At 36.5% G+C, this 27,595-nt stretch overlaps 2 protein-coding genes across 4 annotated transcripts in view; one reads left to right on the top strand and one right to left on the bottom strand.

Annotated features, from left to right (window-relative positions):
• The window catches only part of dspb (desmoplakin b), an 82,802-nt gene extending 57,859 nt beyond the window's left edge, over positions 1–24,943 (top strand). For 2 of the 3 annotated variants that reach the window (XM_073932186.1, NM_001423427.1), the window contains 8 exons: positions 2,255–2,393; positions 4,932–5,125; positions 7,480–7,642; positions 9,659–9,742; positions 13,343–13,450; positions 13,534–13,632; positions 16,843–18,669; positions 19,558–24,943. In XM_073932186.1, the coding sequence (XP_073788287.1) occupies positions 2,255–2,393; positions 4,932–5,125; positions 7,480–7,642; positions 9,659–9,742; positions 13,343–13,450; positions 13,534–13,632; positions 16,843–18,669; positions 19,558–22,824 (5,881 nt within the window). In that variant the 3' untranslated portion in view covers positions 22,825–24,943. The remainder of the gene's footprint in view (positions 1–2,254; positions 2,394–4,931; positions 5,126–7,479; positions 7,643–9,658; positions 9,743–13,342; positions 13,451–13,533; positions 13,633–16,842; positions 18,670–19,557) is intronic. The other variant, XM_073932187.1, reaches the window with a different exon arrangement.
• Positions 1–27,595, bottom strand: part of pycr3 (pyrroline-5-carboxylate reductase 3) — a 547,472-nt gene that overhangs the window by 198,913 nt on the left and 320,964 nt on the right. The window lies entirely within an intron of this gene.

The raw sequence follows: 27,595 nt of genomic DNA, 5'->3' as shown, positions 1-27,595 counted from the left end.
AACATGAGCTTTTTAATAGTCAAATAGGTGTCAAAACGCGGTGTTTAGTGATTATTTATATTAACCCTCATTTGTGTAATAAACAAACGAGTTGAGAATCAAAAGACACGTGAAAGAGAAACCAAAGAGACAGCGAGAAATATTCCTGCTGCCGCCTGTTTCTATGATTATTAATCAAACAACGAGAAAATCCCTCACTAGTCTTGACTGAAGGACTGCTGTAGCTAAAGTGTTTTTCTTACAGTGAAGATGCTAAAAGCACAGTTTGTTTAATATTTTTATTCTATTGTATTTATTTCTCTTTCCTTTGCAGGGTGGAAAATAACTGTATGTACTGTATACACTTGAAGTCAGAATTATTAGCCTTCCTAAATATTAGCAACCCTTTTCCTCCCAATTTCTGTTTCATGGAAAGTTTTATTTTTTTTTTTCCTGAACATAATAATTTTAATATATCATTTCTAATAACGGATTTCTTTTATCTTTGCTATGATGACAGCACATAATATTTCACTAGGTATTTTTTTAAATACAAGCATTCAGATTAAAGTGCAGTTCAAAGGCTTAATTAGGGTAATAAGGCAAGTCATTGTATAACAGTAGTTTCTTCTGCAGACAATAAAAAATATTTATTGCTTAGGGGGGCTAATAATATTGACCTTAAATTAAATATTTAAACCTGCTTTTATTCTAGCTAAAATCAAACAAATAAGCCTAGAAGAAAAAATATTATAGGAAATACTGTTAAAATTCCTTGCTCTGTTAAACATAATTTGGGAAATAGGAGCACTAATAATTTTGACTTTAACTGATAATCGTTTTAAATAATCGTGATTACAATTATGACCAAAATAATTGTGATTATGATTTTTCCCAAAATCGAGCAGCCCTACTATTATATATGTATTTTTAAGTACCAAATATATATATATATATATAAAAAAATGCTTAAAATTCCAACATGATAGTAAGAATAATTAAAATAAATAACTTTAAATAATTATTTAAATTTTGCTCACTCACACAATGTGCTTGTCAACGTGTCGTAAAGGCAAAATCAAAACAAAATCGGCAGAGAGACGTAAATGCAGTGATTCTTCAGAGGCGAAGAAAAAGATTAAACATTATGGCAAAGCCTACCTAAATTTTGGTTTTATTGAAGGCCAAGACAAGTTAAAACTGATTAATTTATATTTTCTATACATATTATATATTAATATTACACAAACACACACATACAGTATATATATATATATATATATATATATATATATATATATATATATATATATATATATATATATATATATATATATATAGTACATATGTGTGTGCGTGAGTGTATATTTTAATGGTGGGGGGGCTCCAATGTTTGTATATGCTCATGGGGGGGGGCCCTAAGAAAAAGGTTGGGAACCACTGACTTAAAGCACTCAAGACTCAACCCGCACTCATATTTATCCAGTTTGTGACTTGTGTGAAAATATTTTAACCATAAAACAAATTTTAATGGAATGAGTCATTCATTCATTCATTTTCTTGTCGGCTTAGTCCCTTTATTAATGCGGGGTCGCCACAGCAGAATGAACCGCCAACTTATCCAGCACATATTTACACAGCGGATACCCTTCCAGCTACAGCCCATCTCCGGGAAACATCCACACACACATTCACGCACTACGGATAATTTAGCCTACCCAATTCAGCTGTACCGCATGTGTTTGTACTGTGGAGGAAACCGGAGCACCCGGAGGAAACCCATGCGAGCGCAGGGAGAACATGCAAACTCCACACAGAAACGCCATCTGAGCTGAGGATGGACCCAGCGACCTTCTTGCTGTGAGGCGACAGCACTACCTACTGCGCCACTGCATTGCCTAATAGAATGAGTACTTAGAGAAGTATATTAGAGAACACTTTTATTCGGGACATATTCCAGCTCTTCACTTTTTTTTACGACCCCCCCCCCCCCCATTCACTTTCGTCTGCGATCTACACCTTACCTTTCAACCCATCCACCCACCCCCACAAGCTCCTCACATTTGTCCGCGGGCCTCGAGTTTAAGACCCCTGATTCATAGCAAATAAACTAATTGTTGAACGCATCCTTAAACGCCTATGATTGATCACACGCTCAACAGAAAAGGCTGCGATTGGCTGTAATGGTCAACGCGGCTTCAACATCATTTAAAGAAATATTTAAAGGTGTGTGCGTGCGTGCGTGCGTGTGTGTGTGTGTGTGTGTGTGTTTCAGGCTAGACTCAGTGAAGTCTCTGCTGAAGGATATGATGAAAGCTGAAGACGTGGTGAAGGTTTATGAAGCTCGACTGACGGAGAAAGAAACCGCGTCTTCAGACCCGGAGGAAGTGCAGAGATACCAGAAAGTGCTGCTGGTCAGTTTTACTCAGTTTTAACCCTTGTGTATTGTTCAGATTGACTCCCCTTTGGTTATGTTGGTGCTGTTTTTGCCCCGTTGACTTCCATTATAATCACATTTTCTTATTGCAAAGCCATGACAGCATATAATCCTGCATGTTTTATTGTTGCTTATTTTCCCTTATGGCATTAAGAGGTAAAATGTGTCATTTTTACTGTTGATCATCAGATGTCAGCTTTGACCCTTTAAATAGGTCTGATTAGAAAATAATACATTTAATTAATTTTTGCCTTTAGAGTCTGGTTATATATTACACTGCTGCCACACAACAGTATTTACACCCCTTATAAAAGAGATTTTAGCGTAGTAGGTTGCCTTTGAAATAAAACCAAAGAAGTAAATGCGATTGCGCGTAAAGTAGATGCGATAAATGAGTTTAGATTCTTCCTGCCACTTTCTTTGGGCCAGGCTGTGATCAAGCTTTTTTTTTTTTTTTTGTCATTACTTAATTAGCCTAATTGTATGGAAGCTCGTTCCCGCTACTGATTTATAAAGTCAGAATTCCGAGTTATTAAATCACAATTCCGAGTTGTAAAATCGCCATTTTGAGTTATAAAGTCCAAATTTCGAGTTATAAAGTCAGAATTCCAAGTTATAGTCGCATTTCTGAGTTATAAAGTCTAAATTTCGAGTTATAAAGTCGCAATTCTGAGTTTTAAAGTCACAATTCTGAATTCTTAAGTCAGAATTCCGAGTTATAGTCGCGATTCTGAGTTATAAAGTCAGAATTCCGAGTTGTAAAGTCACAATTCCGAGTTGTAAAGTCACAATTCCGAGTTGTAAAGTTAGAATTCCGAGTTGTAAAGTCTAAATTGCGAGTTATAAAGTCGCAATTCTGAGTTATAAAGTCACAATTCTGAGTTGTAAAGTCGCAATTCCGAGTTGTAAAGTCTAAATTCCAAGTAATAGTCACAATTCTGAGTTATAAAGTCACAATAACAAGTTGTAAAGTCTAAATTCTGAGTTACAAAGTTGCAATTCCAAGTTGTAAAGTCCAAATTCCGAATTATAAAGTCACAATTCCGAGTTATAAAGTTGCGATTCTGAGTTATAAAGTCAGAATTCCGAGTTGTAAAGTCAGAATTCCAGGTTATAAAGTCAGAATTCCGAGTTATAATCGCGATTCCAAGTTGTAAGTCACAATTCTGAGTTATAAAGTCACAATTCCGAGTTGTAAAGTCCAAATTCTGAGTTATAAAGCCGCAACTCCGAGTTATAAAGTCACAATTCTAAGTTGTAAAGTCCAAATTCCGAATTATAAAGTCACAATTCTGAGTTATAAAGTCACGATTCCGAGTTATAACGTCACAATTCTGAGTTATAAAGTCGCGATTCTAAGTTGTAAAGTCCAAATTCCGAGTTAAAGTCACAGTTCTGAGATAGAAAGTAGCGATTCCGAGTTATAAATTCGCAATTCCGAGTCGTAAAGTCCAAATTCCAAGTTATAAAGTCTAAATTCCGAGTTATAAATTTGCGATTCCAAGTTATAAAGTCAGAATTACGAGTTATAGTCGCGATACTGAGTTATAAAGTCGCGATTCCAAGTTTTAAAGCCAGAATTGCAAGTTATTAAGTCAGAATTTCGATTTATTAAGTCACAATTCCGACTTTATACTTTTCTGTATAATTAGGTGCAGAGCTATGCCATTATAAGAAATATTATACAAATATTGTAGCAATGTCAGCCTAAGCAACGCGTGTCATGCACAGCAATGCTCTAGCTCCTGCAACAGCACCTCCTCCACTGGCACATCATCACACTGCAAGCAGAGAGCTGAAGCTGTGTGTGTGTGTGCGCAGTGGGTATGTAGAGAATACATATATCAATGCGTAAATATATCAATACATGTATCAATGCGTTTATTGGGCAAAATCGACACTTTTTACTGTCATTCAATGTGTTTTTGGTCATTACCAATGCACTGTCAGCTTAATTGAGCCTGAGCATCGGCAGAAATACACCCAGCGTCAACACTATCGCGCTAATCTGTTAACATGGACGAGGAAGTGCTCTGCTTGCACATGCAATGTGAAAGAGGTCATAGCAAGAAAACGGAGACTTCCACGATGAACAGACACATGAAGCAGGCTGGCCATGGCAGAAAGGATGATAATCGGCCTTCAGTGTCCTCTTTTGTTACGATCCATTCTGAATAAACAAACAATGCAGTTTACATGCTTCATCATTGTTGCATTGTTCATTACGATAAACCTGCGCTCATTTCTGTAGTTCAAACATCTCAGAATTGTAGTTGAGAACGTCTGTTGTAACGGCCCACGTATTAAAAAATAGTCAGGTTTAAATCGAGCTCAGGCTGATATTTACAGTTAATGTCGGACCGGGTCGGGCTCGGGTAGGGTCGCGTTTAAGTTTTTGGGCCAGATCTGAGCTCTAAAATGTGATCGTGGAGTGTTATATTGTCAGAACTATGTTACATCTTCAATGCAAAGATTCCATGAGGTTAATGGCATCTGTTATTGTGTGTCACCGCAGAGCATGCGCAGTGATCTGGAGCAGAAGCAGGATCTGCTGAATTCTCTGGTGGTGGATCTGAATCAGATGCAGAAGGTTAATGATCAGAGGGATCAGGGCCGCTACCAGTGCATCATCAACCTGACGCAGTACGCAGATCATGTCCATCAGCTGTCCGACCGCTGGAAACGCATCCACGTTCAGATCAACAACAGGTCAGACACGCTCTATTATACTGCTGGACTGTAACACACTGCTTTTACATCACTACTGTGTAATTAAGGGTATATACTGAGTGGATCTGAACATTTATTTAGGAAACTTTTACTTCTCTTTACAAAACCTAATGTTGTACTTTTTACTTCACTTATTCAAATTGTCTATTCAGGGTGAGTCTCCAGTAAATGATTCAAATGATTCCTTGAGAGTGAGTCATGATGATTCATGTAGAGGGAGTCTCCAGTAGATTATTCACAGATTCAAATGATTTATTGAGAGTGAGCCTACGATAGATTATTCACTGATTTAAATTATTCATTTAGAGTGAGCCTCTGGTAGATTATTTACTGATTCAAATGATTCATTGAGAGTGAGACTGGTAGATTATTCACTGATTCAAATTATTCATTTGGAGTGAGTCTGCTAAATTATTCGCTGATTCAAATGATTCATTAAGAGTGAGTCTCTAGTAGATTATTCACTGATTCAAATGATTCATTTGGAGTGAGTCTCTGCTAAATTATTCGCTGATTCAAATGATTCATTAAGAGTGAGTCTCTAGTAGATTATTCACTGATTCAAATGATTCATTGAGAGTGAGACTGGTAGATTATTCACTGATTCAAATTATTCATTTGGAGTGAGTCTCTGCTAAATTATTCGCTGATTCAAATGATTCATTAAGAGTGAGTCTCTAGTAGATTATTCACTGATTCAAATGATTCATTTGGAGTGAGCCTCTGGTCAATTATTCACTGATTCGAACTATTCATGTAGAGTGAGTCTCCAGTAGATTATTCACAGATGCAAATGATTCATTTAGAGTGAGCCTACGGTAGATTATTCACTGATTCAAACGATACATTCAGAGTGAATCTCAGGTAGATTATTTACTGATTCAAATGATTCTTTGAGAGTGAGTCTCTGGTAGATTATTCGCTGATTTAAATGATTCATTAAAAGTGAGTCTCTGGTAGATTATTCGCTGATTCAAATGATTCATTAAAAGTGAGTCTCTGGTAGATTATTCGCTGATTCGAGTGATTCATTAAAAGTGAGTCTCTGGTAGATTATTTGCTGATTCAAATGATTCATTAAAAGTGAGTCTCTGGTAGATTATTCGCTGATTCAAACAATTCATTGAGAGTGAGTCTCCAGTAGATTATTTCCAGATGCAAATGATTCATTTAGAGTGAGCCTATGGTAGATTTTTCCCTGATTTAAATGATTCATTTAGAGTGAGCCTACCGTAGATTATTCGCTGATTCAAATAATTCATTAAAAGTGAGTCTCTGGTAGATTATTTACTGATTCAAATTATTCATTAAGAGTGGGTCTCTGGTACATTATTCACTGATTCAAATGATTCATTGAAAGTCAGTCTTTGGTAGATTATTCGCTGATTCAAATGATTCATTAAGAGTGAGTCTCTGGTAAATTATTTACTGATTCAAATTATTCATTAAGAGTGGGTCTCTGGTACATTATTCACTGATTCAAATAATTCATTCAGAGTGAGTCTCTGGTAGATTATTTACTGATTCAAATTATTCATTAAGAGTGGGTCTCTGGTACATTATTCACTGATTCAAATGATTCATTCAGAGTGAGTCTTTGCTAGATTATTTGCTCACTCAAATTATTAATTTAGAGTGAGTATCTAGTAGATTATTCGCTGATTCAAACGTTTCGTTGAGAGTGAGTCTCCGATAGATTACTCGCAGATTCAAATGATTCATTTAGAGTGAGCCTCTGGTTGATTATTCTCTGATTCAAAAAATGCATTTAGAGTGAGAGTTTGGTAGATTTTTCACTGATTCAAATGATCCATTCAGAGTAAGTGCCCAGTAAATGATTCACTGACTCAAACGATCCATTCAGAAATTAGTCTCCGGTAGATTATTCATTGATTCAAATTTTCCATTTGCTGATTCAAATGATTCATTCAAAGTGAGTGTCCAGTAGATTATTCACTGATTTCAATGATCTATTTCTATATCTATAGAGTGTAGAGTTTCTAGTAAATGATTCACTTACTCAAATTCAAATTCACTCATTGGAATTTGATTTACTTATTACTGATTCACTTGAACAATAATGAATTATGACCTGTTTGTGTAATTCAACTTTCTTGCAAATCTTTTACTAGTATACCTCAAGTCAATAAAAAAATCAAGTCCTTTTATACTTTGAATCCTTTGATATTGAAAAGGAGGCCTGGGAAAAGGAGTAGCCCACTTTAGCTGTGCCTTTAACTAAAAATAATAGCACACCATAGAATGTTCGTCAGCCAATCAGAATCAAGCATTCAGCAGTATTGTAATGTATTATTATTGACGTTGTTTTTCAGGCTGGTTGATCTGGACTCTTACCTGCCGCAGCTGAAGCGATACATGCAGTCCAGTTCTCAGCTGAGCGGCTGGATTGATGAAACCCAGAAACAGATTGATTCACAACACTCCGTCAAGATGGAGGACAGCGCAGCTTACACTCAACTACTGAACCAGCAGAAGGTGAGTCTGATAAACATGCATTCGAGCAAAAAATACCTCAAAATACTAAAGCAAGTCACTTTAATGTGATCTGACACTATGAAAAAAATAAATAATAAAAAAAAAATTAAAAAAATTAAAATAATTATGAAAAATGAATATTAAAATAAATAAACTAAAAATATTATATTAATAATAAATACATAATAAATGTTAAAATAAATAAATTAATAGTAATTAAATTACTTGAACTGATTATAACTATGAATAAAATGGTTAAATAAATAAATGAATATTTTTTAAAATAAATAACTATTAAAATAAATAAATAAATAAATAAATAATAAATTGTTAAATATATAAATAGGAATTAAATCACTTTAACTGATTAGAACTATGAATAAAACAGTGAAATAAATAAATAAATAATAATTATTCAAAATAATTTTTTATTTAAATATTAAAATAAACAAATTAGGAATATTATAATAATGGAATAATGAATGTTAAAATAAATAAATAGCAATTAAATTAATTGAACTGATTATAACTATGAATAAACAGGTGAAATACATAAATAATAATGAATAAAAATATATAAATATTACAATAAATTATAAATATTAAAATGAATAATAAATGTTGAAATAAATAAATAAAAAATAAACTTTAAAATAAATAAATAATGAATGTTAAAATAAATAAATAGTAATTAAATCACTGGAGCTGATATCTGACAAAAAACACAGCAAGCCATTTTAATGTGATCTGATTATCACTGTGAATAAAACTGTAAAATAAATAAATTGATAATTATTAAATAATAAATATTAAAATAAATAAATTATAAATATTATAATAAATAAATTGTAAATGTTAAAATAAATCAATTAATAAATAGTAATTAAATGGCTTGAACTGATTACAACTATGAATGAAACTGTGAAATAAGTATTTTTTTTTTTATTAAATCAGTAATGAATACTAAAGTTAATAACAAAAATATTACAATAAATATTAAATATTTAAATAAATTAATAAATAGTAATTAAGTCGCTCAAACTGAAAAATTGTAATAAAAAACACCCCAAAAATACTAAAGCAAGTCATTTTAATGCGATCTGATTATCGCAATTAATAAAACAGTGAAATAAATGAATAAATTGATAATTATTAAAAAATAAATATTAAAATAAGTAAATAATACATAATATAATTAATAAAGCGTACATTTTAAAGTAAATAATGATTAATAAAAGATAAAACAATAATATTTTAATAAATTATGAATAAAAATAAATAAAAGATACATATTAAAATAAATAAATAGTAATTACATCGATTGAACTGATAATAGCTATATAATCAATATTGAAATAAATAAATTATAAATATCATAATTAATGAAAAGGCTTGAGCTGATATCGTAACAAAAAACATTAAAGCAAGTCACTTTATGTGATCTGATTATCACTATGAATAAAACAGTCAATTAAATAATTAAAGAAATAAATAACAACTGTTAAAAATAAATTATAAATATTAAAATAAAAAATAATGCATTTTAAAATCAATAAACAGTAATTAAATCACTTGAGCTCATATCTGAACAAAAACACTAAACAAAACACTGAAGAAAGTCTTTTTAATGTGATCTGATTATCACTATGAATAAAACTGTAAAATGAAGAAATAAATATTCAAATAATAAATAAATAAATACCAAATAAAATAAACATGAAAAAATATTCAACAGAAAAGTTTCTTGTATTATTTTCTATTATTTATTATTATTATTAATATATATTTTAGCATATTTGTTTTATTTTAAGATAAAAATTAAGTTATTAAACAAAAGAGAAATGTATTGCATTGAATGCACTAAAAACCAGTGAAAGGAATAAGTATTTCATGGATTTAGTCAAATAATAATAACCCAGATATTTTTAGTATCCACACAGGTCCTGTTACTTGAGCAGATCTGTTTGATTAAATAAAGTCTTAATGAACATTTGTGCTTCTTTATAATGTGTGCAGGCATTAAACTCTGATATAAAGGCGAAGAGAGAGCTGATGGAGACGGTGCACAAAGACGGAGAAACCTGCATCAGTGCCATCAAGGTATTCTTTCTGTTTATTCATAAATCATCTTCAACTGATGATGATGTGATGATTTAGGTCCACATGTCATCAAAATGTACAGTGTTCATCTTAAAGGGGACCTATTATGGAAAGATCACCTTTATAAGGGGTTTAAACACAGTTGTGTGTCAGCAGTGTGTGAATACAGCCAGCTTCTAATAGTCAAAATGAATTAATTGTATTTTTTAAAATCACACTTGACAAAAACCGTCTGCAGAAACACTTTGATTGACATTGACAATAATTGTATGTGTCATCAGAGGGGGAAAGCCCCGCCCACTAGTGCCCATCTCTCCCTCATTAGCATAAACAGCAGCCCTGAGTGAGAAGCAGCCGTCTGTCCATTATAGTTTTGAATCTGCCACTATGCTGACACACAGGCTATGTAGCTCCGCCCTCTTCTGAAAAGAGCACAATCTCATTTGAATTTAAAGCGACAGTCACCAAAACACCACAATTTGGATCGAAGCCTAAAAGGGTCAGTTTCAGAGAGCTAGAGATCATTATTTTGAGCTGAAACAACACATGCACTCTAGAGACTTATTTTACCGCTTGTAAAAAGAGGTAAATAGGTTCGCTTTAAGGTTGGACACTTAATCAGTGCTAATTAATGTGCACACACAAAAAAATTTAGCTTGTTTTGTTAATCTCCGACCAAAATTTAACCATCTGGTTTTGCTCTGATGACGTTGGTCCTTCTGATTGGCTGAAATATGCTTAGCCACACCTCTCCAACTATCAGTTTGCTGAGAGTGTCGGATGAGAGGCCAAGCTTAACTATAAGCCACGCCCCTACTTAATATTCCATTTCAGTCTGAAATACATCATCATACTGAAATTAAAAGTCTGCAGCAACTGTTTCACACAGACTGTAATGGTACTAGAAAAATGTTTGCTCATCACGTTGAGAGAATGTTGCTGTAACATTCTGACAATCTCTGTTCTCTGGTCTCTAAACAACAGTTTAAAACCACTACAAAACACATTCTCTGTGTAAACTGGGGACAGTATGGTCAGAGTGTCAAAAATGGGGGGTGGGGGGGGTGGGGTGTTTGGTGGGTGTTGCAGACGAAAGTGAAGAGGGTTGGGGAGTCGCGGAAGAGTGTGAGGAGGGGGATCGGTAAAATGAGGTTCCGGATCAGATGTCAGAGTTGCCGGATCTGGCTTGTTTCGACTCAACATTCAATTTGATCAGTTTAGAAAGATAATAGGGAATGTTAATGAGTTCTTGGAACGTTTTGAAATTTGCAAATAGATTTGGATTAGATCATCCAGCTAAAAAGTTTTCCATAAATGATATAGAGATGTTTTTTTGTTGTAATGTTTTGATAACAGTATTTAAAAACAGTTCATTGACAATAAACATTTAATTACAGTCGGCATTAAAATTCAAATTTACATTGTTTATTTTGCATTTTCAGTCTTAAAGTGAACAATTAAAGTTGTTTTATCCGCTTGTTAAGTGTGACGTCAAGCTGCTTCCGGGTCCTAGCGCTCTATTCAACTGAATGGGGAGACTCATGAAATGGTAATAATAAACGTTTACAAAGTGATTTAATGCTTTCAAAAATCACGATCGCAGTATATATGTCCATGCCTAATATCCGATGGCCAGAAAGTGATAATTTTTTTATAAATTGTTACATTTTGGTATTTGTGATGCAGCAAGCCCAGAGATTGTTGTGTACACTATGATTTTATATAAAATTAACTTTAATGTGTGATAGGGATAAATCGCGATCATAAACGAATGATTTCTCCACTCAAATGAATGGCGGCTTGGACTCGGAAACAGTATTACATACGTCACAAACACGTCACCACTTAACAAGCGGATTAGTATAATCCAAATCGGCTCATCTGTAACAGCGGTCTATCTCTAATGACTCTGATTGGCTGAAATATGCTTAGCCACACCCTCCAACCATTAGTCTGCTGAGAGTGATAGATGAGAGGCGGGGCTCTAACATAAAGCCCCGCCCCCTTTTCACTATTCATTTTTAGTTGGATATACAGCTGGTGTCAAAATGATTTAGCCCTTCTTTCCCAAATGATATTTAAAAGATTCAGAAAGTTTTCACAGTATTTCCTATAATATTTTTTCTTCTGGAGAAAGTCTTATTTGGTTTATTTTGATTGTTTTAAACTATACCTGTCAACATTGGGATGTGGAAAAAAGGGATATGCCCACCATAACAAGGGATTCCCCAACACCCCCCCCCCCCTTAAAAAAATCCCCAAATTACTAAATATGTTCATTTTTAGCTGTTTCATTGTAAATAAACAGTTAATGGTCTGTAATATGTTTTAAAATTATTAACAAAAGAAAAATAAATATCTACATTAGCAGCAAATGCATTAGCAAACAGTTCAGCTTATTAAAATGAATGGCTATTATAATGAAATACAATCAAGCTATCAAACTCATTGTCGTTTCTCCACTGTATAACTTACACACTCTGATTAGAGAGCAACGAAAGAATCTCGCATTTAATAAGATTTTTTATTACATTAAATAAGAGGTGTCACTTTAAAAATGCACACATCTAATGTCATAATGAAAGCATTTGATTGCTTTCCTAACTTTTTATGCTCATTTAAGACAAAATTAGTTGTGTTTAAAAAAAACACCAAGATCGACATCCTTATATGTTATTATTATTAATTATGTGTGTCTGTCTGTTTAAACATGCACCCAAAAGCCAGACTTTCTCTCCGCTTCAAATCACGTGTACAGAATCCGTTTGGGAAACAGCGTCTGTTTATCACTATTGAGCTCGTCAGCTGACAGTCATGCACCATTATATGACTGTTTTGAGGATTGTATAGGATCGGCGACGGCACCTGTAATCTAAAGGAAATGGAATCGCGCCGTTTTTAATATTTATTTATAAGTGCTTTCATTCCTAAACAAAGCCAAAGCACAGATAATTCACGTATTAGAGCAAGGGGCGACCCCTGGTGGTTCGGCAGTATGAATTGCGCATAGGGAGGCTCGACTGTTCAGAGAAAGACTGAAAATACGGGAACATACTTTTACGGGATGATAGCGGGACAGAACGAGTAAAATACGGGAGAATCCTGGGAAAAACGGGAGGGTTGACAGGTATGTTTTAAAGCCATTTTAAGGTCAATATTATTAGCCCCCTTAAGCAATATTAGTTTTGGATTGTCTCCAGAACAAACCACTGTTATACAATGACTTGCCTAATTACCCTAACTTTACCCTAATTACCCTAGTGAAGCCTTTAAATCTCACATTAAGCTGAATACTAGTGTCTTGAAGAATATCTAGTCTAATATTATGTGCTGTCATCATGTTGAAGAGAAAATAAATCAGTGATTACAGATGAGTTATTAAAACTATTATGTTTAGAGATGTGTTGAAGAAATCTGCTCCCCATTAAACAAAAAATGGGGGGAAAAATGTACAAGAGGGCGAATTATTCTGACTGTACATTATTGAAATGGAATAAAAGTCAGCAACTTCTAGTCCACACAGACTATATTAAGCGTTTTCAGTGTAAAAAGCACTGTTTTAAATATAAATGGTTAATCCCGTGACGTGTTTTTGTGTAGAATTACGAGCTTGAGTTGGCCACTTACAGCGCTGGACTGGAGACTCTGCTCAACATCCCGATCAAGAGGACCGTTCTGCAGTCTCCATCATCCTCCATCGCTGAAGAGGTACAGCGGAGACATTAAAAACTCCACAGGCATTAGTTTTATCACAATGCTGCTTTATTATAATGCGTTTTTGTGTCCTTCAGGTGTCTTCTTTAAATGCGCACTACTTGGAACTGCTCACCCGCTCAAGCGATTACTACAAACTTCTTTTGGCATCCCAGAAAAACATGGAGGAGCTGAAGGTAACACTTGAATGGGGATTAGTCGAAACATGAACGCTTTAAATGACGACTTTAATTGTTACTCAAGTCAGCAAACAGCATATTAAAGCTTCATTATTTAATTGTAAAGGTTTGTCCAAAACCATGATTTATAGGGGAATTGGGTAAGTTCAAATTGTCCATAGTGTATGAGTGTGTGAATGAGTGTGTTTGGATGTTTCCCAGTGATGGGTTGCAGCTGGAAGGGCAAGTTAAAATTGTCCGTAGTAAATAATAAATATTAAAATAAATGAATAATAATTAAATCGCTTGAACTGATTATAACAATGAATAAAACTGTAAAAATAAATAAATGAATAATAATAATAAAAAATAAATATTAAAATAAATTACAAATATTTAAATAAGTAAATTATAAATTTTATAATAAAATAATAAATTGTTAAGTAAATAAATAATAAATATTTAAATAAATAAAATTATAAGTATTTAAACAAAAAGTAATAAATAGTAATTAAATCACTGGAGTTGATATCTGAACAAAAAACACCCCAAAATACTGAAGCAAGTCATTTAAATGTGATCTGATTATCACTATGAATAAAACAGTGAAATAAATAAATTAATTGATAAATATTAAACAATAAATATGAAATTAAATAGAACATATTATAATAATTTAAAATTAAAGTAAATAAATAATCATTAATAAAAGAGAAATCTATAATAAATATACGAATTAATTTGAATATTTAAATAAGTAAATAATACATTTTTAAATAAAATATAATTATTAAAATAAATAAATAGTAACTAAATTGTTTGAACTAATAATAACTATGAATAAAAATGCAATATATAAATAAATATTTATCAAAACTAAATAATACATATTAAAATTAATAAAATTATAAATATTAAAGTAAATAAATGTTAAAATAAATAAATAAATAAATAAATAGTAATTATATCACATGAACTGATATCTGTACAAAAAACACCACAAAATACTGAAGCAAGTCATTTTAATGTGATCTGACTATCACTATGAATAAAACAGTGAAATAAATAAATTATAAATATTAAAATAAACAAATTATAAATGTTAAAATAAATTATAAATATTAAAATAAATTATAAATATTAAAATAAGTTAATAATAAATCTTAAAATAAACTATAAATATTTTGAAATAGTTTTATTAAATAGTAATTAAAACGCTTGAATTTATTATAACTATGAATAAAACTGTGAAATAAATAAATGATTATTAAAAATAAATAATAAATATTAAAATAAATAAATAATAAATATTTAAATAATTAAGTAGTTATTAAATCACTTGAGGTGGCGATGCGGTGGCGCAGTGGGTTGCATTATCCCAACTGGGTCAGTTGGCGTTTCTGTGTGGAGTTTGCATGTTCTCCCCATGTTGGCGTGGGTTTCCTCCGGGTGCTCCGGTTTCCCCCACAGTCCAAACACGTGGTATAAGGGAATAGGGTAAGCTAAAATTGTCCGTAGCAAGTGTGCCGCAAGCCTGCGTTTGAGTGAAGGTCTCGGCCGTTAGATCGCCCCCTGGGGGCTGGCTGCAGTACAAGTCAGAAAGCCCGCCTCCTCCGTGTTAATGAATGAGACTTGAGCCCAAATAAAAAAAATTATTACACTTGCAATAAAATGTCCCGAAAGATAGTTCTGGTGGATTAAGGCACTGGTTATTGTGCTGAAATAGGTGCAGATCTTCATTTTTGTAAACAGTTTGTTTTTAGCAGTAATTTAATGCTGGGCGTGTCATCGTGATTGACAGCGGTGATTGACAGTTTCTCAAAGCAGCGCGTCTGAGCTTCGGCAGGAGACTGAAGTGTTATTACTCGATTTCTGTGTTATTTTACCATGACAAAATGAGTTCAGCAGTAAACTACTGTTTCTGACATACATGATCTGGTGGAACACTGTTTATTCGCTAAGGTCAGGGCTTTTTTTCGGGCTTTATTAGTCTGCTAATACACGCCTAGCCACCCAGATAGCAAAATACAGTGGGGCCAGTTCTTGCCTGCCGGAGACTTATCCCTCAGACTGACTACCTCTGCTGGACCTACTCCAGATGCCTGGACTCACTGCCTGATTCCAGCCCGAGTCAATTGAGCCAGATGCGGCGGCCGAGCGAGCAGGCGCTGCCGCATGCGAGCCGGAATCAGCCAGCGACGCCGCGAGTAGGTTATGCGCTGCTGCCCGGAGCTGGCGCGATTGAATCTTCATTATATAAAACCCTCACATTTGTTAACGTTATTACAACCATTTGTGTTGATATGACAGCAAACGCATGCTGAGCAGTTCGGGGGGCGTGGTTGATTTTACATAAAGCGTTTGGTTGGAAGCTCGACTCCGCTCATTTTCGCGGCTCCTCCTCTGGCTCCATCAGACAGTCCTTCTGCGCATGTCAAGGCTCCAATTTCAGCAGTCTTTTGCGACAGTTTGTGCCCGTCAAGCAGGCGTTTTGCCCTCAAGGCGTTCAATGGGAAAAGTGGCTGTCGCGTCGTCCGGTTTCCCGGTGATGGGTTGCAGCTGAAAGGCCATCCACTGCGTAATACATATGCTGGATAAGTTGGCGGTTCATTCCGCTGTAGTGACCCCTGATTAATAAAGGGACTAAGCTGAAAAGAAAATGAATTAATGAGTTTGCATATTTAAAAAAATTTATTAATTTAATTTCTATAGCCTTTTTTATTTTTAAAAGGTAAATCATTCATTCATTTTCTTTCGGCTTAGTCCCTTTATTAATCTGGGGTCGCCACAGCGGAATGAACCGCCAACTTATCCAGCATATGTTTTACACAGAGGATGCCCTTCCAGCTGCAACCCATCACTGGGAAACCCAAATTTATATGTTACAGAAAAATATTAAACACAATTTAAAATTTTTTTAATTTTGTTAAAATTTTGTAGGTTGTAATTTTTTGTTGTTGCAATATTTAGCTTGAATTTAATTGTATTATCCTTAAATTTCTAAATATGTTTGGTGGCTATAATATTGTCATAAACATTTCTGTTTAATAAATCTGTTTTGTTTAAATGCACCAAAATACATTGCCTATTTTCACTGAGAAATTGAGAAAAACATTAATCTTCAAAATGGGTTGTACTCCATTATGCTGAGTACTGCATATATTTTTGAATAATAATAATAATAATAATAATAAAGAATTAACAAATCTCACAATGTGTTTTCTGCAGATACGAAATACCAGAATTGAGCTGCTGGAGGAGGAGCTTGAGCAACTGAGGGATGCCATCAAAGACCAAACTGCCAACAATGCATCTTTACAGGATGCTCTTCTGCAATACCAGCAAGAGCTGAACAATTCCCAAAGCCACCTACTCTCTCTGGAAGAGGTGAAAAGGACTGAAACCATGAAGTGCATGGCCACTCAGGAGAGCCTGGACTCCTCTAAAGACCGCCTCGAGGAGCTTACAGAGGAAGTACGTCGCCTGAAACTCCAACTGGAGGACATGGAGAGAAAAAAGAAAATCGTGGAAGAGCGCTACACATTTCTGCAAGAAGAACATGATGAAACTATGCGCAAGAAACTCAAGGAACTGGAACAAGCTAGCTGGGCTAAAATGGAGCTGGAGAAAACCGTATCCGAACGGAACCGAGAGTTGGAGCGTCTGCGCAAGGAGTTGGAAGACGAGGCTCGGCGCATAAAGGAGGCGCAAACAGAGCTAGCTAAGGTAAGACAGGAGCACAGCACAGAGATTCGAGAGGTAAAACAAACCTACGAGTCTCAAATCCTCGTAGCGCAATCCAGCATGCAGAAGCTTTCGCAGGAAAAAGAAAGTGATTCGGCTGCCATGAGTCTGGAGTTTGAAAGATTAGAGGGAGAATCTAGTGAATTAAAGGAGCAGCTGAAGAGGCTTCGTATTTCTCTCAGCCAGGAGGAGGCGCAGAGGAGAATTCTGGAAGAGGAGGTAAAGAGACTCACTGCTTTAAATACTGAGGAATCCAGAAAGAGGCACGAGCTTGAGTCCCAAATTCAGGTGATGATGAGCCAGAAACGTGAAGGAGACAACAAAATGAGGGAGGTGCAGGAAAGCTCAAGTCGGACACTTCAGGATAAAATTAATGAGATCAATCGTCTCACTCGTAACTTTGAAGAAGAGCGACGTCTGAAAAGATCTTTAGAGACCGATAAGCGAAGACTGGAAGGGGATTTGGCTGTTCTGAAATCTAAGAATGAAACCACTAATGAGGAGCTAGTGCAACTTCGCTCCTCCCACCGGGAGTTGAGCCTCATTCGGGTGGAGCTGGAGGCACATGCACTTGAGAAGGGAAGGTCTGAGCAGACTATTGCACGCCTACAGGCTCGCATTCAAGAGCTCCAGGAGGAGCTGAAGAGGCTGGAAGGTGAATTAGAGAAGCAGAGACAAGTAGCAGAAGAGGAGGCCGGCAAGCGCAGGAGAACTGAGTCGCAGCTTGAAAAAAGTAGCCAAGCTATGCGAGAGTACACTACTACGATCACCACACTACGCACCAGCCAAGAAGAGACGAATATCGGAGCTAAACATGCGGATGAAAAATGCAAGCAACTGCAGGAAGCTCTTGACCGTGCCTCGAAGGAGAATAAAGTGACTTCTCAGAACCTTGCTGCTTTGAAAGCTGAGATAAATACGCTGAAACTACAGCTGACGCAGGAGCAGGGGCGTGTTCAAGACTCCAATCAGCGTTACGAGGCTCTTCATCGTAGTATGGAAGAGAAGAGTTGTGCGTTGAACGTAAGCTCTGGTGAAACTGAACGTCTGCAGAGGCTCACGGAAACTCTTACCAAGGATCGCCAGCGGGTAGAGGAGGAGTTGCGCGCTGTGCGTCTTGAACACGAGGAGTTGCTGAAAAACAAAAAGCGTGGAGATCGAGAAATGACCGAGCAAATTACAGCTTTGCAGAAACAGCTTGATTCCAGCCAGCGTGCCGGTGCAGAGCATGACAGGCTTATGCGGCAGCTCTCACGAGAGAGAGAAAAACTGCAAGTGGAGATAGAAAATGTACAAAAACAAGCCAGAGAGGTACTAGGATAACTAGAAACTTGAGTTCAATAGATCCATCAATACTTAGATTTAGGTGTAGCCAGCTGCATGCATCTGATCTCTCTCTCGCTCTCTGTCACACTGTGCACTGTAGTTAGTCTTGACATGCAAAAATATGTCAGATAATCAGTAGGACATATTTCGCATGTCATAATGTGCATGTTTCCACACCACACCTTGCTGAATAATCTGATTTGCATTTTAATGTGCCTTGCATCCTTTGCAAGCCTCCACGCTGCTGGCTTCTTTTGCATTATCAGCAAAAGCCTTAATTGCTTACCTGATCAACCACATGTTTAAAGCATGTCACTTTGACCTAATTTGTGCCATGCTCTGTTATATTGACTCTCCATAAAAGAGGGATCAATCCCTGCTCCTGGTAGGTTGGAAAGTATAGCTTAAATCCTAAATTACTTGTTGAAGCACAGCCAGCTAATCAATGTGTTGGGGATTACTTAAAATCCTGAATTACTTGGAAAAATTCAGGACTGAATTCACCTCCAGGAGCAAGGTTTGCAACCCATGCTTTAGAACAGAGGTGTCCGAGCCTGGTCCTAGAGATCCCTTGACTGCAGAGTTTAGCTCCTACCCAAGTTATACATATTTAAACCAGATTATCAGGGTCTTCAAACTAACTACAAACTTCTAAGTAAGGATGTTGGTGCTAAATACTGCAGGTCTTCCATGAGCAGGATCGGACACCCTTGATTTAGAAGCTCATCTCATTTCTAGTACTTGACTAGAGAATCAATCAGTATTTTATTGTATTGGTCACTGATTGCAACAAATCTGTTAAATAACATATACAGAATTATCACTCTTGAATAATATTTAACATTATGTTTCTTATTTGTCTTTTTGTTGCAGACTTCCTCTGTAATCCAGACGTCCCAGTCTCAGTGCAGCAGCCTGAGTCAAGAAAGGGATGACCTCCTCAAGAAGATTACAACCATGGAACAGGAAATTGTGCGCTTGAAAAGGCTTGAAGATGAGCTAGCCCGTATAAAACTCTCACTGGAGTCAGAACTGCGATTTAAATCACAGCTGCAGGAGGAGAACAACAAGATCAAGAAGGATTTTACGCAGTGGAAGACCAAGTGTGCATCTCATGAGGAGCAACTTCGACAGCACGCCTCAGAACGCTCCGGCCTGGAGAGTCAGTTTAGCTCTGTCCGGACTGAGTTGGAGAGGCTGAGGACTCAACTCAGAGAAGCTGAAGAACGTTACAGGTTGCTCTTGCAGAACTTTGAACAAGAGAGAACAGAGATGCAGGCACTTCGAGACTCGAAGCAGGAGTTGCTGAGACTGCAGCAGAAACCAGATGGTGCTACCAAATATACTCAAACAGACCAAACTGATCCCTCCTCTTTGGTCTTCGAAGGTGTCCGCAAGAACATCACGGCACAACAGCTGCAAGACTGTGGTGTGATTGACAAGGTGATATTTGAGCAATTGATGACTGGCAAGAGGACTGTCCAGGATGTGTCTGTTGACATCAGGCTGAATCTGAAAGGGACAGGAGCTATTGCAGGGCTGGCAGCAGGACCTAAAGGCAAGATGACCTTCACCGAGGCTAAGAAACAAAACTTGATTTCAGACAAGAGTGGAAACATGTTGTTGGAGGCTCAAGCTGCCACAGGGTACATCATAGATCCCCAGGCTAATACAAAGATGACTGTTGAGGAGGCTTGCTTGAATGGAGTTGTGGATGAAGCTGACAAGAAACAACTGTTGATTGCAGAGGCCGCATGTGTTGGGTTTAGGGATCCCAAAACTGCAAAGCTCTTGCCAGTTAGCCAAGCCATGAAAAAGGGAATAATTGACCGGGAAACAACTCTGCGTCTCTTGCAAGCTCAGGAGGCAGCCGGAGGCATCCTTGATCCCATTCTTAGTGTCTATCTTCCCAAAGATACTGCCATGGACCGTGACCTTGTTGATGAGGATCTCTATCAAGCTCTAAATGCCAAGCCAGACTGTTATATTGATCCAGACACTGATCTACGTGCCAGCTATGTTACCCTCAAGAAGCAATGCAAGGCTGATCTTAACACTGGCTTGCTTCTGCTTCCAGCTCCTGAGAAACCAATTACTGTACAAGGACTACGTTCTGAAGTTAACGTATCAGATCTGGTGGATGCAAAATTGCTGGAACCTTCAGACATGAATCATCTGAGGGAGGGCAAGATTACCAGCCAAGAGATTGAGCACAGGTTGCGGGCGTATCTTCGAGGGTCAACCTGCATTGCTGGAATTTACGATGAGGCTGGTGAATGCACCTTGCCTATCTACCAAGCCATGAAGAATGGGCTTTTGCGACCAGGCACTACCCTGGAGCTTCTTGAGGCCCAGGCCGCCTCTGGTTTTGTGATCGATCCCATTAATAATGAGTACTACACAGTTGAGGAGGCCTGTCAGAAAGGACTTGTAGGTGTGGAGTTCAAAGACAAGCTCCTGTCTGCAGAGAAAGCAGTAACCGGATATAAAGAACCTGGAACCAACAAGTTGATCTCTCTTTTTGAAGCCATCGAGCGTGGTTTAATAGAGAAAGGTCATGGTATTCGCCTGCTGGAGGCTCAAATTGCTAGTGGTGGCATCATTGACCCTAAACACAGCCACCGAATTGATGTTGATGTGGCGTACCAAAGGGGTTACTTTGATCAAGGAATGAACCAGATTTTGAAAGATGAAGGAGATGACACAAAGGGATTCTTCGACCCAAACACTGAAGACAATTTGACTTACTTGGAACTAAAGAGCCGCTGCACCATTGATAAAAAGACAGGATTGGTGCTCCTGCCTATTCATGACAAGAAAAAAGCACAGCAGAAGAACTCGACAAGGAAGAGACGTGTACTTATCGTTGATCCTGACAGTAATAAAGAGATGACAGTGCGTGAAGCTTATGAGAAGAAACTCATAGACTACGAGACCTTTCTGGAATTATCTCAGCAAGAGTGTGAGTGGGAAGAAACGACCATCACTGCCCCGGATGGCTCAACCAGTACTGCTATAATGGACATGCAAACCGGCATTCAGTACAACCTGAAAGAATTGCTCGCTCAAGGAGTGATTGACCAAGATGTATTCAATAAATATCGTTCCGGAGGTATATCTGTTACAGAGTTGGCTGGTATGATCACCAAGAAGACAAAGATGCTAACTAATCCTGTTAGCTCCTCCTCCTCTTCATCATTATCATCATCATCATCATCATTTACATCCCAGACAACAACGAAAAGCCAAATAGTCAAAACTGAAACCATAAAAAGCATTGAGAGCACCTCAGAGTACCTTCAGCAAGATCAATCCTCAGCAAACTCCTCCAAGCACATTTCCAGCATGTCAGTCAAACTATCCCCATTAGTAGAATCGATTGAAGAACAGAATCCAGTTGGAGCGATCTTTGACACTGAAAAGCTGGAGAAAATCACTGTTTGTGACGCCCTTAAGCGAGGAATGATTGATTCCATCACTGCACAACGACTTTTAGAGGCACAAGCTTGTACCGGTGGGATTGTAAGCCCTGATAATGGTCGTCGTATGTCTATTCAGGAGGCGACCAGAGTCGGTGTTCTGGATGACGAAATGGCTAACCGAATAAAACCTGCACAGAAGGCGTATATTGGATTTGAAGATGTGAAAACCAAACGTAAGATGTCTGCTGCAGAGGCTGTCAAAGAGAAGTGGCTGCCGTATGAAGCTGGCCAACGCTTTCTTGAATTTCAATACTTAACCGGAGGTCTCTTCGACCCTGAGCTTGGGTGCAGACGCTCACTTGAGGAGGCCTTGCAGATGGGTTGGCTGGATATGAGAGCGGCTCAGAGGCTCCAGGATACTCGCCACCACCCGAAGACCCTGACCTGCCCTAAAACCAAGCTGAGGATATCCTACAAGGAGGCTATGGAAGCTTGCATGAATGAGGAAAACACTGGTGTCCGGATGCTTCCGGCCGCTACAGTTTCATCCCGTGGAATCAGCAGCCCCTACAATCTCTCCAATCCAGGATCAGCCTCGGGATCTCGGAGCGGATCCCGCAGAGGCAGCGTAGATTACAGTTTATCCCCATCTTCATCTTCCAGATACAGCAGCTTCAGCTACAGCAGAACGTCTTTCAGCAGCAGATCACTCTCCTAAACTATGCAGCAATTACAGTGGGGGAAATAAGTATTGAAAACATTACCATTTTTCTAAAAAAATATATTTCTAAAGATGTTGGCAACAGCCAAAGAAATATACATGCATATATGCATGTAACGTTTTTAGGCTGCCATCACCAAAAGAGCCCTCAAATGCCTTATTTCCACTGATTGGTACAGTACGTTATGGTTCGGTACAGGTCACCTTCATCAGGCTTGTGTCTCCACTGCTAAAGGGTACTAATGGTACCCTTTTAGTAGGCGTGGTGTAAGACAGAAAGTTGCAATCGGTGTCATTCTCACTCGAAGGCCTACTGCAGGGGTCCCCAATCTTGTTCCTGGAGGTCCAGTGCCCTGCAGGGTTTAGCTCCAACTTGCCTCAACACACCTTCGGGTGTTTCAAGTAGACCAAGTAAGACCATGATTAGCTTGTTCGGGTGTATTTGATTAGGGTTGGAGCTAAAATGTGCAGGACACCGGACCTCCTGGAACAAGTTTGGTGATCCCTGGCCGACTGTAACGTCTGCAATTATATTAAATAAATAAATAAAATATTTATGAACGCATACAAAGACTTGCAGTCTCTAAAATCTAAAGTGTTACCAATTACAACAAAGAAAATAGCCAAAACATGCATTTAGGCCTTATTTCGGTTTATAAACGATACGACACATATACAGTCCGTACAAACCTCTCGACTTTATTCTTCACCAGCACATGTAACGTTAACATCTTGTTAAAAAGTAACTCCGTCATTCTGACGTCATATGATGATATTAGTTAAACATGGCAGTTTGTTTATCTTTTAGGTCGCTGAAAGAAACATTTGCTATTTTGTTTTTCATGCTTCACTGTGGCGTTTGTCCGTTTCTGAAAGGATGTGAGAATCATCGCGTCCACTTTATTATCATGAGCTCAAGTTTGTTCATTCAAAATAGATGTGCAGCAAGCTCTCTAGAGAAAAGGCAACCACTCACACTAACAGGGCCTCGTAAAGAACAACAGGACAAACTTCTGCTCTTCTTCTTGGCTTTGTGGCTGTTCATCAAGACGATTATAAGCTTGGGTCGACCATGACTCGTTTGTTTATCAAGTTCGTTAATTCAAATGTAGACATGCGGCAAGCTCTCTAGAGAAACCACTCGCGCTTAGAGGGCTTCGTAAACAATAACAGGACACATGGCAGATTCTGCTCTTCTTCTTGGCTTTTTGGCTGTTCATCAAGTCGATGACAAGGTTTGTTTGAGCTTGGGTCGACCATGGCTCGTTATTATATGTGAATATTATTAAGGTGTAATGTCTCGGCTGTGTATTTAAAAATGGTGCTTCCTTTGTTTTCATTCTCCTGGCTTGTGCATGCTCTAGTGATGTTTTTTCGTAAACCAATAGCGTTCAGCTGTGTGTCTGGCTCAGCCTTTTGGTACCCTTTTGTTGTGCTAGGCAACCTTTGGAAAGTGGTACGGTTCACTTTTTAGTACCTTTTGACTGTGGAAATGGGCATAAAAGTGTATTGACCCATACTGCCCTGTACCACTCAGTGGGAATAGGCCATTATATAAAGTATTAAATGCATTTCTGTAGTTCAGTACTTCTTTATATATGTTTTGTTTGGGATTTTACCAAAATCCTGTTCAGTGCCGTGTCGACAGCAACTTAAAAAACACTATTCCCAGGAAAAAACATGACATGTTCAACACTTATTTCCCCCACTGCATTTATCATTATAGTATTTGATAGAAATCGATAACGTTACTGAAAATATCAATGGGTTTCTAAAGAAATACACTTGTTTTTATTCTAGCATCTGCAAAAATAGTTGTTTTTCCTAAATTATGTTGAATGTATTGATCCAGAAATATGTTTTTAATTCGGCCTGTTTAGTCATTCTGGGGCTTAATCTGTTTCTCAATTTTATTCAATAAATAGATGTAAGTTGTTTGTAAGATTAGATGGGTAAATCTATATCACTTGCCTCTTTTTACACTAATTTTGATGATTATTTTTCCTGAAATTCTCAAGTGCCTTTAACTCTGTATTAACCTGTGTGCAGTTAATATCTAACAGTCTGACTTTGTTTCTTACAGTTTTACTGCTTGAATAAAGACATTTATGACTCAGTTGAGGGATTATTACCATGGTGTGCTTTTTTTTGTATGTGTGAACAAACAGAGCCAGTCATTTACACTCCAGGCCTGGCTTTACAATGTTTACAAATTTTACATTAAACATTTTTTATTAGTGGTTACAACTTACAATTAATCATTAAATCAGCCCATCTCTTAAGTGCCAGCTTCTGGAACATACACTAGAAGCTTAAATGCATTTTAAATTAGATGTTATATTTATATTATTCCTATTATCAATCTTGGCTAATTCTGAATGAGTTCTGCTGCACAGTGTTTTACCTGTCAAATATGCACCATATATTTTAACTGTTGGGAGGAAGAGTAGGTATTGAAAGATCTCAGGGATATTTCACAAGTATTAATGCCAAGTATTATTATTATATATAATTGGAAAATGAGTTATGATTTTTTTCTAAACACATTGCTGATAGTTTTAATAACTCATTTCTAATAAGTGATTTGTTTTCTCTTTGACATGATGACAGCACATAATATAAGACTAGATATTCTTCAAGACACTAGTATTCAGCTTAAAGTGACATTAAAGGCTTCACTAGGGTAATTAGGGTAATTAGGCAAGTCATTGTATAACAGTAGTTTGTTCTGGAGACAATCCAAAACTAATATTGCTGAAGGGGGCTAATAATATTGACCTTAAAATGGCTTTTATTCTAGCTGAAATAAAACAAATAAGACTTTCTCCAGAAGAAAACAAATATTAGAGAAAATACTGTGAAAAATTCCTGAATCTGTTCAACATCATTTGGGAAATATTGGAAAATGAATACAAAAATTCTCTGTAATTTTCTCACAGGACGGAGAATAATTTTGACTTCAACTATTAGTTCTAAACAAAAATCTATTCACATTTCTCAGATCTCTTTTCTAACTGAATATTTTCTATAGGATGCTTTAAAAATAATATATTTACTCCCAGTACTGAAGCCAAAGCTGAAGCTAATCTAAAAAAAAGTTGTATCACAGTCCAAAAATGTCAGATGTTCAGTGACCAAACTCTTATTTTAATGGATATAACTGTTTAATAAAACTGTTTTGTTTAAATGCACTTAAATAAATGATTGGCTATAGAATTTGTCCCGTACATAAAGCTAATTTGTCCTATTTTGACTGCAATGCTGTCATGAATTGTTAAAATGATCATCGAAGAAGGCTTTAAGACCTAGCGGGATCCTCTGCTGGCTTCAGCTAATCAGCATCCAGCTGTGCGAGAAACATACAATCTGATGTGCGTGACGTCATCTTTTACTACTGACCTGCTTTATTGTTCTTAAATGGAACAAACACTTTACTATTAACTTTTACTCTAAATTTAGGATCTTATTTATGAAACTAAACTTCAGCTCAATTAAAAAAGACTGATAAAAGAGGTGAAGCACCAAATGCAACCCATAATAAAGTTAATTTTAATACTAATTAGGCTAGTGTCGTCTTCTATTATTTGTCAAATTTACTTCTTTTCTTTTTTTAGAAGAAAGGCTAGAAAAATTGTGAAGCTGTACAATATTATTATGTGTAGATTTTTTATTATTCAAATGGCCAACTTTAACTTCTGACTGAGGAAAGTTGCATGTGCTGTGCCAGTTTGTTATTTGACTGACAAATGGTTTTAATTTAAAACTTTAATAGATTCATATTTTTTCCCCTAATTATATAAGATAATAAAATTGTATTTTAAAAATTAGTAATTTTTTGTTCATATTTATTTATTCTAAATCTTTAGGAAATATTTTGTTAGAAAAAAAAAAGTGTTGTTATGATGACCATCTGACAAGCTAATCCAGAAAAACATATCACTAAAAGGGCAGTATTTAAGCCTCATAACTTTAAATAGAAAATCAGGTGAATAATGGCATTTGTCCACTTAATAGTAAAAAATAGCCAGTGCTTTCGCCTGTAAGTGCACCGGTTGTTCCTAGAAGTGAGACAGCTGTGGACGGGAATTGTTTCATTCATTTTCTTTTCAGCTTAGCCCCTTTATTAATCTGGGGTCGCCACAGCGGAATGAACCGCCAACTTATCCAGCATGTGTTTTACGCAGCGGATACCCTTCCAGCTGCAACTCATCACTGGGAAACACCCATACACACTCATGCACTACGGTCAATTTTTAGCATATACAATTCACCTGCACCGCATGTTTTTGAACTTGTGGGGGAAACCGGAGGAAACCCACGCCAACACGGGGAGAACATGCAAACTCCACACAGAAATACTAACTGACACAGTCAGAGCTCGAACCATCGCCAGACAGTAATTATTTATATTATTTAATAAATTACCCATTTAATTGTTTGATAATTATTGGCATTTTATTAACATTTACCCCTTATCCTAACCATCACAGTAATCAGTCATCAGTCATTATACCGAGTCTTATTCATGTTGTTAAATTACCCATTAAACTGCTTTTTATTAGCATATACCCCACCTAAACCCTTCACCTAACCATCACAGTAATGTAAAATCAGTCATTATACCGAGTCTTATTCGTGTTATTTGTTAAATTACCCATTAAATGGCATTTTATAAACATACACACCACCTAAACCCTTAACCTAACCATCACAGTAATGTAAAATCAGTCATTATACAGAGTCTTATTCATGTTATTTGTTAAATTAC

Source organism: Danio rerio, chromosome 20, assembly GCF_049306965.1.
Source record: "Danio rerio strain Tuebingen ecotype United States chromosome 20, GRCz12tu, whole genome shotgun sequence".
NCBI lineage: Eukaryota > Metazoa > Chordata > Actinopteri > Cypriniformes > Danionidae > Danio > Danio rerio.
The sequence above is the reverse complement of the archived record's forward strand: the minus strand, read 5'-3'. Positions and strand labels throughout refer to the sequence as shown.